Source organism: Dipodomys merriami, unplaced genomic scaffold (assembly GCF_024711535.1).
Source record: "Dipodomys merriami isolate MVZ:Mamm:240054 unplaced genomic scaffold, mDipMer1.0.p SCAF_38, whole genome shotgun sequence".
In the NCBI taxonomy this organism is placed as follows: domain Eukaryota; kingdom Metazoa; phylum Chordata; class Mammalia; order Rodentia; family Heteromyidae; genus Dipodomys; species Dipodomys merriami.
Window position 1 is genome coordinate 5,411,651 of NW_027205381.1, and position 15,954 is coordinate 5,427,604.

Sequence of the window (15,954 nt, forward strand, 5' to 3'; positions counted from 1 at the left end):
ACCTCAGGCATGGGTGCCCCACAAAAGGACTGGACAGTTGGCTAGAAACACATTTAAATTAAAAATTCACAGTATGGTTTCTAATGAAAGCCTTTCGTTCTCACATAATCATAAATTCAAAAAATGGTAAGTTTTCTGGGTGCAAATGGCTCATTCTTATAATCCTAGCTACTCGGGAACCAGATCTGAGGATTGCATTGAAGCCAGTAGGGGCAGGAAAGTCCATGAGACTTATCTCCAATTAACCAGTACAAATCCAGAAGTGAAGCTGTGGTCAAGTGGTAGAGTACCAATCTTGAACAAAACAGCTAAGAGACAGTGTCCAAGCCTTGAATTCAAGCCCCCATACTAGAGAACCCCCTCCCTCCCCACTCACTATAAATTAATTGAGGCACCCTTGGCTCACACCCATAATCCAAGCTACTCAAGAGGCTGAGATCCCAGTTTGAAGACAGCAAGGGCAGAAATGTCCTTGGAGGCTCTTAGCTCAAATAACCAGCAAAGAGCCAGAAGTGGAGGTGTTATTTAAGTGCTAGCATGCCAGCCTGGGGTTAAAAAGTAGAGCAGGAGTGTGAGGTCCTGAATTGAAGCCAATACCAACAAGGAAAAAATAAAAACTGAATTTAACCATTGTTAAGTCAAGGAATATCTTTTGTGTTATTATAAAGGTGACATACAGAGAGGTACAGAATGTTCTTTTGCACAGGATTAAAGTAATTGTTAAAAGTAATTGTTAGACATTTATAAGATTATTTCTTTGTTGCTTTGTATGTCCCTCCCCCACAGTATAACCCCTACTTTCACTGTATTTGATGTCGGTATAATTTGTGGAGGGGAAGGGGAAAAACAAATCATTTAAATAGGGATACAGGTGGACCCATTGCAACAATGAGATGTACAAGTTGTTATGTCAAAAACGAACTTTACAACTTTGGTGGGTGGGGGGGCCGGAGCTGAGAGGATTGGGGGGGGCGGGGGGAGGATGGGAAGAGGAAACAAAGGAGGAGGCTACAATGCTTGATAAGAAATGTACTCATTGTCTTGCCCATGTTAATTGTAACCCCTCTGTACAGTATTTTCACAATAAAAAAATAAGTTAAAAAAAAAAGTAATTGTTAGACCCGAGGTCTCCTGCATGAATTCATGGACTCTACCACTGAACTACACACTCAGCTTTCTTTTGTTGACTTTTATCAAATCTTACATCTCTGTTCAAGCTGTAGTTTTGGTTTTGTTATTGTTTATATTTTAGACAGGGTCATAGTATATGGCTCAAGCTGCTTGAACTCCTGATCTTCCTGACCTATCCAAGTGCTAGGATTACAGGCATGTACCACAATATCTGCTTACAATCTACAGTTTTAATTTAGTCATGATTAACAAAGTTGTATCAGAATTCACTGCCCGCTCAAAAAATACTGCCATTAAGCCAGGTGCTGGTGGCTCATGTCTATAATCTCAGAGAGGCTGAGATCTGAAGATCTCAACTCAAAGTCAGCCGAGGTAAGAAAGGCTGTGAGACTCTTATCTCCAATTAACCACCAGAAAACAGGAAGTGGCACTGTGTTTCAAAGCGGTAGAGTGCTAGGCTTGAACAAAAATAAATAAATAAAAATACAAATTAAAAAAGTATATATACAGGCTGGGAAGGTGGTTCAGTGGTGGAGTGCTTGCCTTGCATGCATCAGGCTCTGGGTTCAATTCCTCAGCACCACATAAGCAAAAAGAAAAAAGCCAGAAGTGGTGCTATGGTTCAAGTGGTAGAGTGCTAGCTTTGAGCTGAAGAGCTGAGGGACAGTGCCCAGGCCCAGAGTTCAGGCCCCATGATTGACAAAAAAAAAAAAAAAAAAAAAAGTATATATACATTGTGAAAATGGCAATACAGCCGAAGGCTATCTACAAATTCAATGCAATACTCCTCAATATCCCAACATCATTCTTTAATGAAATAGAAGAAGCAATCTAAAAATTCATATGGAATAACAGAAGACCCTGAATAGCAAAAACAATCCTTAGCAGGAAGAACAGTGCTGGAGGAATAGCAGTACCAGACTTCAAACTCTATTACAAAGCTGTAGAAATTAAAAAAAAACAAACAGCTTGGTACTGGCACAAGAACAAGCCTGAGGACCAATGGACTAGAACTGAAGACCTAGAAATGAACCCACAGACTTATGGCCACCTAATCTTAGATAAGGGAGCCCAAAAGCAGGATGGAAGAAAGACAATTTCTTCAATAAATGGTGCTGGCAGAATTGACTAAACATGTAGAAAACTGAAGTTAGATCCTTATGTATCACTCTGCACCATAATCAATTCCAAATGGATCAAAGACCTCAATGTAAGACAAGATACCTTAAAAATATTACAGAAAGGAATAGGGCAAACACCAGGGCTCCTTGGCACAGGTTGAAACTTCCTTAATAAAGATCCAGAAGCACAAAAATCAAAGAAAGTTTGGATAAATGGGATTGCATTAAACTGTAGAGCTTCTGTATGGCAAAGAGAATAGCTAGCAAGATAAACAGAAAGCCCACAGACTGGGAGAAGATCTTTACCAGCCATACAACAGACAAGGGCCTCATATCTGAGCTCAAAAACTTAAATTCCTCAAAGACAAATCCCTGAGGAAACAACTACCCCATTAACATGTTGACTAAAGACTTAAAGAAAGACTTCTTAAAGAAGAAATAAGAATGGCCAATAGATACATTAAGAAATACTCAGCATCTCTGGCCATAAAAGATATGCAAATCAAAACAACATTGAGATTGACCTTACCCCAGTTAGAATGGCCATTATCAGGAAATCTAATAACAGATGCTGGTGGGAATGTGGCCCAAAGAGAACACTACTACACTGTTGGTAAGAGTGCAAACTTGTTCAACCACTCTGGAAAGCAGTATGGAGGTTCCTCAAAAGACTAAACTGCCGGGGCTGGGAAGGTGGCTCAGTGGTAGAGCGCTTGCCTTGCATGCTTGAGGCCTTGGGTTCGATTCCTCAGCACCATATAAGCAAAAAAAGAAAAAAGCCGGAAGTGGCACTGTGGCTCAAGTTGTAGAGCGCTAGCCTTGAGCTGAAGAGCTGAGGGACAGCGCCCAGGCCCAGAGTTCAGGCCCCACAACCGGACCCCCCCCCCCCAAAAAAAAAGACTAAACTGCCCTGTGGCCCAGCAATCCCACTTCTGGGCATTTACCCAAATAATCACAAACAAGGCCATACTATAGCTACCAGCACAACCATGTTCATTGCAGCATTATTTATCATAGCTAAGATATGGAACCAACCCAGATGCCCCTCAGTAGATGAAAGGATTAAGAACACACACACACACACACACACACACATGTATACACACACACATACACGCAAGCACACACACAGAGGAGTTCTATGCTTTCATGAGAAAGAATGACATCACCCCATTCATAAGGAAATGGGAAAACCTGGAAAAAAGTATATTAAGTGAAGTAAGCTAGGCCTAAAGAAAAGTAGGTTGTATGGTTTCTCTCTGTGATATTCTTAACAGGGGACACAATACAATGGCTAAGTGCATAGGACCATATATAATGAAGTGTATCAAAATGAACTCCAAGAATTGGAAACAAGAGATTCTTATTATGTCTTGTATGCAGATATTTCTATTTTATTTTCTGTACCCTTTGTTTTGTATATAAGTTTATCTGATCTGTGGAAGGGAAATGGAATCATACAAACAGCAGGACAAAGGATGAACTAATGCAACAATGATACTCACTAGATACTATGTTGGAAATGAACTATACAACTTGAGGGGAAAGGGAGTAGGGAAGGATAAGTTGGAGAAAATGAGGGAGGGGTAACAGTGTTTAAAAAGAAATGTATTCATTATCTTACATAACTGTAAACCCCCTGTTCATCACCTTTACAAGATATATATATATATGTATGTATATATATATATGTAAATGTATATTACATACATATAACCTTTAAATCTGATGTGTAATCCACTGTTAAGATATTTCTAATTCCCATACAAATGATGGTAATGAGCTGTCTTAAAGCTTAGGTACTACACACATGAGAATGCCACTCATTTGGGGAAATGAATAACTTTTGTACTTTGTGTGTTGTAAAATGTGTCTGGGTGTTGCATTATTATTATTATTATTTTATTATTATTATTATTTGTCGGTTGTGGGGCTTGAACTCTGGTCTAGGGCGCTGTCCCTGTGCTCTTCAGCTCAAGGTGAGCACTCTACTGCTTGAGCTACAGCGCCACTTCCAGTTTTCTAGTGGTTTATTGGAGATAAGAGTCTCAGGGACTTTCCTGCCAGGGCTGGCTTTGAACCAAGATCCTCAGATTTCAGCCTCCTGAGTAGCTAGGATTACAGGCGTGAGCCATCAGAGCCTGGCTAAGGCGTTGCTTTAATCAGCTGTGGTAAAATATGGAGACATGGAGATTACTGTCAGGAAGCATATGCTTTTGGTTTCCATTTTTGTGGTTGTGTTTTGCTTTGCATTGTGGTTCAAACATGGTAAGGGAGTACTCTATCACTGAGTTATATTCTAAGGAAGTACTCTGTCCTTGAGTTGTATGCTCTATCACTGAGCTGTATGCTAATGGAGTACTCTATCACTGAATTGTAGCCCAGCACTTACATGGGAAGGAACATGTGAAGCTATGTAAGCAAGGTGAGGTCTGGCTGGTTTTAATAATTTCAAATTACTTCTTTAGGGATCATAAATATGCGCAAAACACCTTGGCCTTGAATAGATTTTTCTTTTGCTCTGTTAATTTCAATATTTCCCTTCCAAACACTTTTTTTTTAGGTTGCAAAATGTGACTTGTTTACTCCACAAACTTCATTTTCATGACCAGTTGTAGATATTCCACTGTGTTTGATAAAAGGGTGACAATGATTGTGATTGACATTCACAAGAAAGCTCCGAGATATCAAGACCCAGCCAATAGCCACAGGAGGTAGCCACTCTCAGAGTCCTAAGTCACAGGCTGGCATTCCTCAGACATCAAGGCTGCAGAATTTGTCCCAGAGCCTGAACAAAAAGGAATGATGAAATAAGAAGGAAATTCAATATGCAGTACTAGTCATACCAGAAAGAAAGGGATCTACATCCTCAACTTGGTTTAGAAGTACTGACATGAGCTTAAGTTTTAACTAGGGGAACAATTGGGAAAGGGGATAAATGATACTCATAATTAAACAATTTTGATTGCTGATTACTCTAAGACTGGTCACACACAGTTGTATCTGTGTTGAGGAAATCGCTCTTGCTCAGGGTATAATTTCCATGTACTGCCCAGGATATTTGTGTATCAGTCCCGTGACCCTGGGGCTGGGGGGTGGACTTGAATTCCCATTCAAGATAATGCTCCTGCTCAGGGGAGCAGGGGCCCTATAGCTCTGCTGCCCATGGCCCTGGTTCAGGACTGTAGACTTCTAGAAAAGGGGATGGGGAGGATAACTATGGGATGCAGATGACAATCTATTGAAAAACCATAGTTACTCTCATTTTGGCATCTTCAGCTTTAAAGGAGAGCTTTAAAATTGAGAACTAATCATCCTGTATCAATGTTTAGATGTATATTCCTTATATGTGTTTGTGTATGTATATGTGCAGAACTGAGCAGGACTTTGACCTAAAGTTTGAAGTGAAAATGTAGTCATTATATTCAATGTACATTGTATAAAAAATGAACAATGTAACTTGCGGGTAGGAATGATAGGAAGGAAAGAGGGACAGCAATGGAAGGGGTGAGATTAACTAAGAAGCATTGTACTAGTAACCTGACTTAGGACACTGTACCTCTTTTGTACACCTACTTAACAACAACATTAACAATAATGAAAGAGACAGATTCAAAATGAACCTAATCATATCAAGCTTTATCCTGCTATTCAGACATCTACTGGTCCAAGGAAAGAACCAGTGCTGTCAGCAAAAGCATCTTCCAAGTTCCTGTTACAGTGCTAGACACCCAGGTCTGTAGAGCAGGAAGGCTCCCCCAATCCACTGGATCGCCTTCAAAGTGGGCATGCAGTACACTGGGGTTCTGCACATCTGCAGAGAGGAGCTTCCTTCCTTCATTGTCACCTTTGCAGGACTAGGGTGCGGGACCCATGGGTTCTGAGGTTGGCCGGGCCAGTTCTGACTGTAACACCTGATTCCACAGTCCGAACAGCTTCATCATCATATCCTAGTTGCCATGGAAGGAAAGGGCAGGAGGTTCTGAGGTTCGGGTGAGCTCAGCAAAGGGATGCAGGTACATGGTTCCTGGTGAGGCACACATGCTCCCCATCACCATCCCTGTCCTCAGTCCTGGTACACATCCACATGAAGCCACATCTGGACTGAGGAAAGGGTCCTTCCTCATTTATCCAGACAGTGAACCCCACACTTATCTAGGTCACTGCTGGAGTCCATTCATTCAGTTGGGAGTGAAAGGGTTGGCTCCTGATGACAGAGGGAGACCTTGCCTCTCTGCTCTGGCTGTGTCTAGGTCACAGCTCCATTCAGCTTGCATTATTCCTTTGCTTCATGGCCCTACTTGTATTCCCTCAATGACCTAGAGGTTGACCTTATTGTTTGAGGGCCATGGATCCTCCAAGCACCTTGAGCTTCTGTTTGTGCTCAGGAAATCTCCATTAGATAAATGGTTGAGTCAGACTATGAATCACTGTCCAGAAGAACCAGGGCAAGAAAGGACGCACTCTTCTTATCTCTGCTCAGTGTGGCCCCCATTGTATCTGAAATGGATTTTAAAGAATTCAAGTGTAATAAAATAACATGTTCAGCCCTCCCAGTCACTGAAGCTGCATTAGCACCTTCAAATAGCCCGTGGTGCTGTGCTGGACACGGCAGAGTGAAGATACACATGTCCTTCCAGACACTCCCTGGAAGCTATTCTTCACTATGAATGGGGCTACTACTCAAAACTATTATCCTTCTCAGATGCAAACAAGTGTTACATATGCCATACTTGGTCTATACTTTCTCTCCTTCTCCTCTTCCTTCTTTCCTTTTAAATATGGTCTGAATGTTCTACTCAATCAACCTTCAAGCCTATTATTCTGTCTTCTACCTGGTCAATCTAATGAGACTTCTGTTTTTTATTTAACTTAAACTGTTCATTTCCAAGATGTCTGTTTGATTTCTGATAATCTCTGCTTATTGAATGCCTATTTTCATATCCTTTTTTTGACATTTCATTCACCATTTGGTCCTCCTTGAATTCATTAATCATTCTTATATTATTCTTTTGAATTCTGTGCCCATTATTTAACCCACTTCAATTTCATTGGAATCAATTATTATAAAACTATAGAGGAAGTGTGATGCCTTACTTTTCACATTTCCTGGGTTTTTATATGAGACTCATACATCCAGGGCCAAGAAGTTTTATTCTTCACAGTTTAAGTTTTAGTATTTACCAAGGTTCATGGCTGAATAGGGCTTCATTTTATCACAACTAGGTGGGAAATGTATCTCAGTAGGGTGACACCTGCCTGGTATGCTATAGAAGCACTTTCTACTTCTCTTTATGAAGAATTTTTAATCAAATATGTGTTTACTTGTTATTTGCATAGGATTGTTCATTCATGTCACCTAAGCCACTTGTAGTAGCTGCCTTTCATTTGCCCCGTTAGGCTCCCACAGACTTGCTCACAGACCTGCTGTGCCACTGCCATGGAGACCCTCAGCTGAGGGCATGAAAATGACATGGAGTGGCTGGTGAATCTATTTCTATGAAAACCCTCCTGGATGCTGGCTGCCTCACTGCCTCGCTCAGCTGAAGTCTCTGCTCTTCCCAAGCCACTTTCTCTCCATGGTATTCTTGCTTTTATCCCTCAGGGTCTCAGCGCTGGTAGAATCTCTCATACTGCTGTTTGTGCCAGGATTCTACTCTGGGCTTCACTTATACCCTATATACTTTGTTCTTTTTATGTTGTAGTGTGTGTGTGTGTGTGTGTGTATGTGTGTGTGTGTGTGTTTGAATAATCACTCTGAAAATTGTCCTAATTTAAGTGTACTGGAACTTGAAAGCTTATACTTTGTAATATCCATACAAAGCTGTGGTTGCATTCCTCTTTCATCTGTATTCATTCTAGTATTTTCTTAATCTATTTTACTTCTTAATTCAACTATTTTACTCCTTAATTCAACTATTCTGTTTTCCATATGCAATATTTGCCTTATTTTGGGGGGTTTTACTGCTAGTATTTTCTTATATCCACAGGAGGTTAGTGTGATTGTCAGAGATGTGAGGTCTGTCTCCCCCCGTGTGTACATACTGCTGCATTTTTCACTGGGCTGTCATACTGACCAGGTGGGCAGTAACTCTGGCTGTGTGCACATGTCCTACTGAGGTGGCAGCTTTTTTGTTACTTGGTCTAATAGTATGTTGTGGAAAGCTGACTTTCTGAGGTGTTAAAGAAGAGGGAAAGCCAGGTGCTGATGGCTCAGCCTACATCCTAGCTACTCAGGAGGTTGAGACCTGAGGATCCTGGTTAGAAGCCAGCCCAGGCAAGAAAGTCTGCAATATTCTTAGCTCTAATTAATCACCCCAAAACCAGAAGTAGAGCTGTGGCTCAAACTGGTAGAATGCTAGCCTTGAGCAGAAAAGCTCAGGGGCAGCACCCAAGCCTGAGTTGAAGCCCCAGGAACAACAAAAAGAGGAGGAGAAGGAGGACGAGGAGGGGGAGGAGGGAGGAGGAGGAGGGAGAGAAAAAGAGGAAGAGAAGGTGGAGGAAAAGAAAAGGAGGAGGAAGAGAAGGAGTGTAAGGTATATTAAATAGGTAGGTTTCATTAGGTAGCTGATGAAGAGAACACCACATGCTATGCAAGCAGGAAAAGAAGTTTATTTACCAAACTGTTATCCCTACCGTGCATGGTGGAAAGGCATGGCTGAAAAGGAAAGGGGGTAGGGCAACCCACTCCTGGGCCAGGACTTATCTAGGCCAGGGACAGGAAGAGGTGTGGCCAGGTGGGGGAAAGGTGTGGCCACACTGGATCTGGATGTGGCCTCAGGGTCTAGGACCCTCCTAAGGTCAAATGGGAGGCATATGATCAGAGATGGCCCAGGATGTGACCTAGCAGAAGGGGAAGGTGACTGCTTCCAGGTCTGCCATTTACCTAGGTAACAGATAGTGGGCAGAAAATTAGCCAAGAGGAAGGGAGGTGTCCCTGTGCAGACCTTATGAGGAAGAGAAGGGGGGAGGAGGAGGAGGAAGAAGACTGGCCAGGTAGTCTCTCACCTGAATCCTATCCTCCTCCTTTCCACAACTCCAACCAATTCCAGTGCTTCAAATTTGAGCTTCCCTAGCATATGTAAGGCCCTAGGTTCCATCCTTAGCAACACACACACACACACACACACACACACACACACACACACACACACACACACCTTGGTGAGAAAGGCCTACCTCCCAGGGGCCACCTATGTCCTGTGGTTTGTAGAAGGGTTGTGGAGGGCACATAGTCACAGGTGGTTGGTAATAACCTCACAGTCTCTCACTCTGCAATCCTGACAGAGCCTTGATTCCAAACAGCCAGCCAGAGCAGAGCATGCAAGCGGTCTATAGGCATTCTCCTCGCATGTGAGTGGTCTTCCACTGCCCATCCTCCTCGCCACACCCATCTGCAGCCACTGAAATACTATGCCCACAGCCTCTGAGTTCTGTCACTGTTTTGGTTTGTGAAAACCACTTTTTCTTCTTAACCTCTCCAGCCCATCAAGGATTGATTTGAAGACCACATTTTCTTTCCACCTCAATGGCTCATCCAGGCTTGGAGAGAGAGCCTGTAGAGCACAGAGCGAGGCCTGGCCCTGCTGATACTGAATTTAGACTCCAATCTGCTCCTTGGCTCTAGGCTCACTGGCCCTGCAGTGTTCTCTCCTCTCAGACTTCAGTGTTGCTATTTGGAATCTTTCCTTATTGCTTCTAAGTTAATCCTAGGCCACCATCAGGCCAGGCATGCAAAGCCTTTCAGATGTCACCTCATAGGGGAAGTTAGACAGAGCCCACAGCTTCTTGGAGTAGCCTGCATTAGGTGGGAAAAGAAGGGCTTCCAAGCTCTGTCAATCTAAGTGTGCCCTCTGTTCACATACAGTATTTATATACAGTAAATGGAGGATACAAGTTATTTTGCCACACAAGGGTTTGGGTACCTGATCTAGAAAAGGCAAGTGAACCTGGATAGTAATACTGAACCCTGAGGTATCTTCCAGGTAACAGGAGTGAAGTTGGACCTGCAATCCAGCAGGTCAGCAGAGCCCACATTCTCTGAGTAGGGGGAAGGCCCAAGGAAGTTAATAGGCAGCTTAAAACTAAAATGCTACTCTACAGGAAATAAGAAAATACTTTATCTAGGCACCAGTGGCTCATGCTTATATAGAATCTTAACTACTCAGGAGGCTGAGTTCTGAAGCTTGCAATTCAAGCTAGCCTGATCAGACAAATCTGTGAGACTTTTTCTAATTAACCAGCAAAAAGCTAGAAGTAGAGATGTGGCTTAAATAGTAGAGTGCCATCCTTGAAGTACCATCCTGAAAAAAATCCAAGCAAGAACACAAAGCCATGAGTTCTACTAGCACATAGAACTAGTTCGTACTAGCACGAAAATAGTAGTTTATTTTGAGCTAAATATGAGTGACCAGGACCCAGGACCCTGGGATCAAGTTACCTTGAATGATATATTCTACTATGAAAGAGGTTCCATGAAATTTTATAGTCACAGAACAAAAGAAAGTCAATACATTTGCCAATTACATTGCTGGCACCATCCAGTGAGTGGGCCATAGCAAGATGGAGAAATCTCTTTGATGGGTTTCAGATACTACAGGATCCCTACCCTTAGGGCTGGTACAGGCTAGAGTTTGAAAAGCTTAGTGATATATTGCTTTATCTAGTAGATACATTGCTTTATCAGGACAATGCTAGGTTAGATGCAGATTTGGCAGCAAATGGCTCTTGAAAGGAACAAAAGACACCCAACGTTACTGGATCATAATCTTCAGTATTCCATCTCTCCACAATCAGCCACAGTCAAGCAGTCAGGGGCACTTCACTATGGACATGGTTTCTTCAGTTCACACAGGTAGTCACCTGACTCCATGCTCTACACAGAGACATGCTTAATGCTGAACAAAGTGGAATTCCTTCTGTGAGAAAACCCCAGCAGAGCCACCTGAGGGCACCATGGCCCTGGGGAAAACACGTAGCCAGTACCAAGGCCTGTCCATCAGCCTGCAGTGCTACTGAGAGGTAAGGGAGCCTTTAGAGGGTAAGGCTTGGGTAAGGCATATTAGGCCACTGGGGATGTGCCTTATAAGGAGGTACTAGGATCCCAGATCCTGCTCACTTAGCTTTCTGGCCACGACGAGCTGAACGTACCTATACCACACGTTCTACCATAATGTGTTGTGCTATTAAAGGACCCAGATGAAAAAAGAAGATGAAAACTGTGAAACCAACCTCTCTTCCTTATAACTTGATTATCTCCAATGTTTTGTTACAGAGATGCAGAGCTGACATAGGTAGATATCTAAGTTGGGTATTAGACAAGATGACAGGCTCCACACAGGTCTTCCCATTAGCAGCAGAGGGCTTTGAACCCAGGGGAATCTTTTGATTATGCACATAAGGGCTTACCTCTATGCACCTAATGGTGAGGGTCTGAGCTAGGTGGGTGCTGAAAGAATTGGGAAGAATTTCTTCAGAATCCCTAGTGTGCTTAGTGGAACACGAGTCTACAATGAGCTGGGACTGTTTCCTTATTAACAAATAGTTTAGGTTGCGAGGGATAGCTGAATGCTAGGCCAAAAAGTCCTTCATCTGCCAAACTTCTGCTCACACAGGGATTCAGAGCTGATGTTACGGAGGCAGAGAGGGGTGAGGAAGGTACAGGATGCAGCAGATTGAGTGCTGACCTCTGGAACAGAGCTCTGAGGAATACTTTATGGTCCACACTCCAGATCTGAGGATTGTTCCAGGCCCTTCACAGTCTAGTTGTAACCCCTCTGTGACCAGAAGGCCTGGAAGGTACTACTTCACAGCTAACCTGGGCATGTTTCAGGAACCACGTGATAAGTCCCTAAGCTTGTCTTCTGGAAGCCTCCTTATGGACAAGAGTTGAGCCTCAGTCTACAGAGAGAGAACAATTCAGCTCCAACTCATACAGGGCAGCTCAAATACCCACCTGTCCCCTTAGCTATCCCTCCTCAGAAAGAAGAACAATCTTCCAACTCTGGAAAACTTAAAGCCCAGCAGGGCATGAGAGATGGTACGGATGGGTAAAAAACAGAAGCCAGAAGCTGTTTCCGTTGTTTATTTTGTCAGGTCTGGGAAGAGGCGGCCTCAGATGGACAAATGAGCCTAGATATAGAAACGTGGGGAGGCAGTGCTCAGCAATGTTTGTAGGAGAAGGCTGGGCATCGGTGCTGTGGCTATCTCAGACTCCTGAGCAAAAGCGGTGCAGACAGCAGGACCAGGCAGATGCTTGGCTTGAGAGTCAAGCCATGAGAGCCATGGCCATGAGAGCCATGGCCATGAGAGCCATGGCCATGAGAGCCAGCCAGAGCAGGGCCGTCATCCTTGGGAGGGATGATGCCAGGCTCAGGCTCACCTGAAGCCTGTTTGTTCTTTTCAATCCAGTCGAAGAAGTAGGAAACTCTGGTGAAGACGCTAGGACTGTCCATTGGATGATAACATGCCACACTCCAGCTGGACAGCCCCACCAGATACCAGGAGCCATCCTTATAGGGGCAGACGAGGGGACCCCCAGAATCTCCCTGAAAAGAAAGAAGACATGGATTGTGGGGTCAAGACAGATCCTTATCCAGGACAGAGAGAACAAGGTGAGTTCCAGGGAGTCTCTGATGTCTAAGAATCATCTGAACAATTTAAGAAGTCCAGGCATGGTGGAGTCTCCCAGGGCCCACTCCATAATGCTCCTGAGGCAACCTTGGAGAGTATGCTAGGTGCAGTCACAGAGCTGCAGAGTGCACAGGGGCCTTAGGAACTGAACATATGCCTTCTGTCCTCCCATCCACATGGGAGAAGATGCTGTGCAGATCCCATGAGGGCATGTAAGTGGCCATCTTGGAGACCTGGCTTTGTGATCTTTGGTCATATTCTTGGCCCATCATACTTTTTGTTTTACTTAAGTCCTCCATCCCTTAGTGGGGCTCTTTTAGTAAACAACAAACTGTTAGCTGTACTGTGCAGCAAACAGTGCTGCCTATGACTGGTCTGGTGAGGAGCTGGAACCAAAAGAGAGCTCCCCAGAGGGGTGGACTGCAAGTGGCAGGCATTGGAGATGGATGAATCCTTGGAGACATGGATTAAATGTGTCTATCTTATCTTCTGGTATCCAGAAGAAGAGAAAAGAGAGTCAGACACACAAAAAGACTTCTAACAGCAGCTGATGAAGCGTGTGCACAAACTCCAGCTAAAGTGAGCTGAAGTGATGAGGAGAGCAAGCAAGGGCATTCCAGTGGCAAGGCCAGATAGAAAGTAGTTGCTGAGAATCGGGAGAGGGTTGTGGGGAACAGAGAATATGTACACAAGTGTTGTTGTTGTCTTATCAGTCATGGGGCTTGAACTCTGTGCCTGGGTGCTGTCCCTGAGCTCTGCAGCTCAAGGCTAGCGCTCTACCACTTGAGCCATAGAGCCACTTCCAGTTTTCTGGTGGGTTTTTAAATTGGAGATAGGAGTCTCACAGACTTTCCTGCCTGGGCTGGTTTTGAACCATGATCCTTAGATCTCAGCCTCCTGACTAGCTAGGATTACAGGCGTGAGCCACCGGTGCCCAGCTTACACAAGTGTTTTATGACGGAGATTAACATGGTTTGTTTCAAGGCTGTGAAGACAACCAAGGAGAAAGGAAAAGCAAGAGAGAAGGTGCAAAAGAGAAAGGAGGAAACATGAGGATGCCTGGGAGGGGTCCAGAGCTTTTAAGATAGTCAGAGCCTCTCCAAACTTCACTATGGCCAGATTCTTTCATCTTGGGATGTCTATTTTTTTTTTTTTTTTTTTTTTTGCTGGGTTTCAGTTTTCCATCATGAAATGCAAAGCTTTCACAGAATTGACATTCTTAGGGGCTGGGAAGGGGCTCAGTGGTAGAGTGCTTGCCTTGCATGCATGAGGCCCTTGGTTCGATTCCTCAGCACCACATAAGCAGAAAAAGCCAGAAGTGGGGCTGAGGCTCAAGTGGTAGAGCCCTGGTCTACAGCTGAAGAGCTGGGGAACAGCGCCCAGGCCCAGAGTTCAGGCCCCACAACCAACACACACACACACACACACACACACACACACACACACACACACACACACACACACACCCCAGAATCAATATTCTTAATATATATGCCCAATGATGGATTCATATACATAAGCTATAAAAAGCTTCTGTGATCCAATATATGACAACTCCATACTCAGAAAACAAAACAACCCTTGCATATACACACAAAAAGGCAATATACATCTGAAAAAAGTTTATCTCTATTAGTCACCAGTGAAATGCAAATTAAAAATCACACACATAAAATGAAAATGAGAGACAACCAAAATTACTATTGTCAATGTAGAACAATCTGAATTCTCATTCACTGCTGATGGGAATGCACATTGATACAAGCAGGCTGCTGGAATGCTGTTTGGACAATCTTCAAGAGATGAACAAGTGCATTCTTCATGACAATTCTACCACCACAGATATCTTCAACCAGAAACTCAACTCATGTGCACTAAGCAAGCATGTCAGGATGTTCACATTAATGCCCTCTGTGAAGATCTCAAGAGGAAACTCCAAAATGCCACCCACATAAGAATAGAGAAGTCAGCTGGGCATTGTAACTCAGGCCAGCAACTCTAGCTACTCATGATGTGGAGACCTAAGAATCATTGTTCAAAGCTAACATGGGCAAAAATGTCCATGAGACTCTTATCTCCAATTCACCAGAAAAAAGCCAGAAGTAGAGGTGTGGCTCAAGTGGTAGAGCATCAGTCTTGAGCAAAAAAGCCAAAAGAAAACTAAAAGATAAGGACCTGGTCTCCAAATGGGAAGAGACCTTCACTAAAAAATAATCCACAAAATAAAATATAGGGCTGGGGAGGTATTGTTCGAGTGGTAGAGCACCAGCCTAGCAAGCCCAAAGCCCTGAGTTCAAACCAGGGCTTTCGCCAAATGGTTGGAAAAGTAGAAAGCCAGAGAGGAAGGACATGGTCACCCCAAGGTGAGTCTCATAAACTTTGCCATCTAGGTTGGTTGTCAACCTCCCATGTTCAGCCTTGGAAGTGCAGGTATGAGGGCACCCAGCTTGGCCACAGTTCTTAAAGATCAGTGAAACTGGATGGAGCTGTGCTCTTTAGGGCCTCTGACATCTCAGGCCAGGCCAGGCTCAAGAAGAAGATGGGGCTTGCACATGGCCCAGAGAAGACAGAGGGTAAAGGCCCAGGGCAAGAGGGGGAAATCACATTTGGCTAGAGAGCCTAAGCCAGCCGTACTTACTCTGCAGATGGATACTCCTTGCCTGAAGTTCCCAGCACACACCATGTCATCCTTCACAGCATAATGCCCAGTGCTGTTGGGGTCAGGAGGCTGGAAAAAGACTGCGCAGTAACGGTTGTCCAGGAGGATCACCTCAGCTTCCTGCAGCTGTCTCGGCTCAGGCAGGAATGCTGTGGGAGGAATGAACAGGTCAGGTGCAGCCTTTGCACTGAGGGAGAGTGCATACTCACTGAGGGAGGGCACCTGCTCACTCAGAGAGAACACATATTCACTGAGGGAGGGCACCTACTCTAGATGGAGAGGCAAGGAAGATGTGCTGATAGGTGTAGGAAGAGCATTAAGAGCCAGTATAAGTGGTTTGAAGTGAATGAGAACAGGCGGGAGGTCTGTGGGGCTGGAAGGGTGGAAGAGTTGGCATAAATGTGGTGGAGC

The 15,954-nt window shown here is 44.0% G+C and overlaps 1 protein-coding gene across 1 annotated transcript in view; it reads right to left on the reverse strand.

Annotated features, from left to right (window-relative positions):
* Nucleotides 1–12,327: 12,327 nt before the first annotated feature.
* LOC138804971 (serine protease 40-like) overlaps nt 12,328–15,954 on the reverse strand; it is a 39,703-nt gene continuing 36,076 nt past the window's right edge. Inside the window, exons 5-6 of the mRNA XM_069989558.1 lie at nt 15,523–15,692; nt 12,328–12,799 (exon numbers count right to left, since the gene is read on the reverse strand). Of these exons, the coding sequence (XP_069845659.1) occupies nt 12,455–12,799; nt 15,523–15,692 (515 nt within the window). The 3' untranslated portion in view covers nt 12,328–12,454. The remainder of the gene's footprint in view (nt 12,800–15,522; nt 15,693–15,954) is intronic.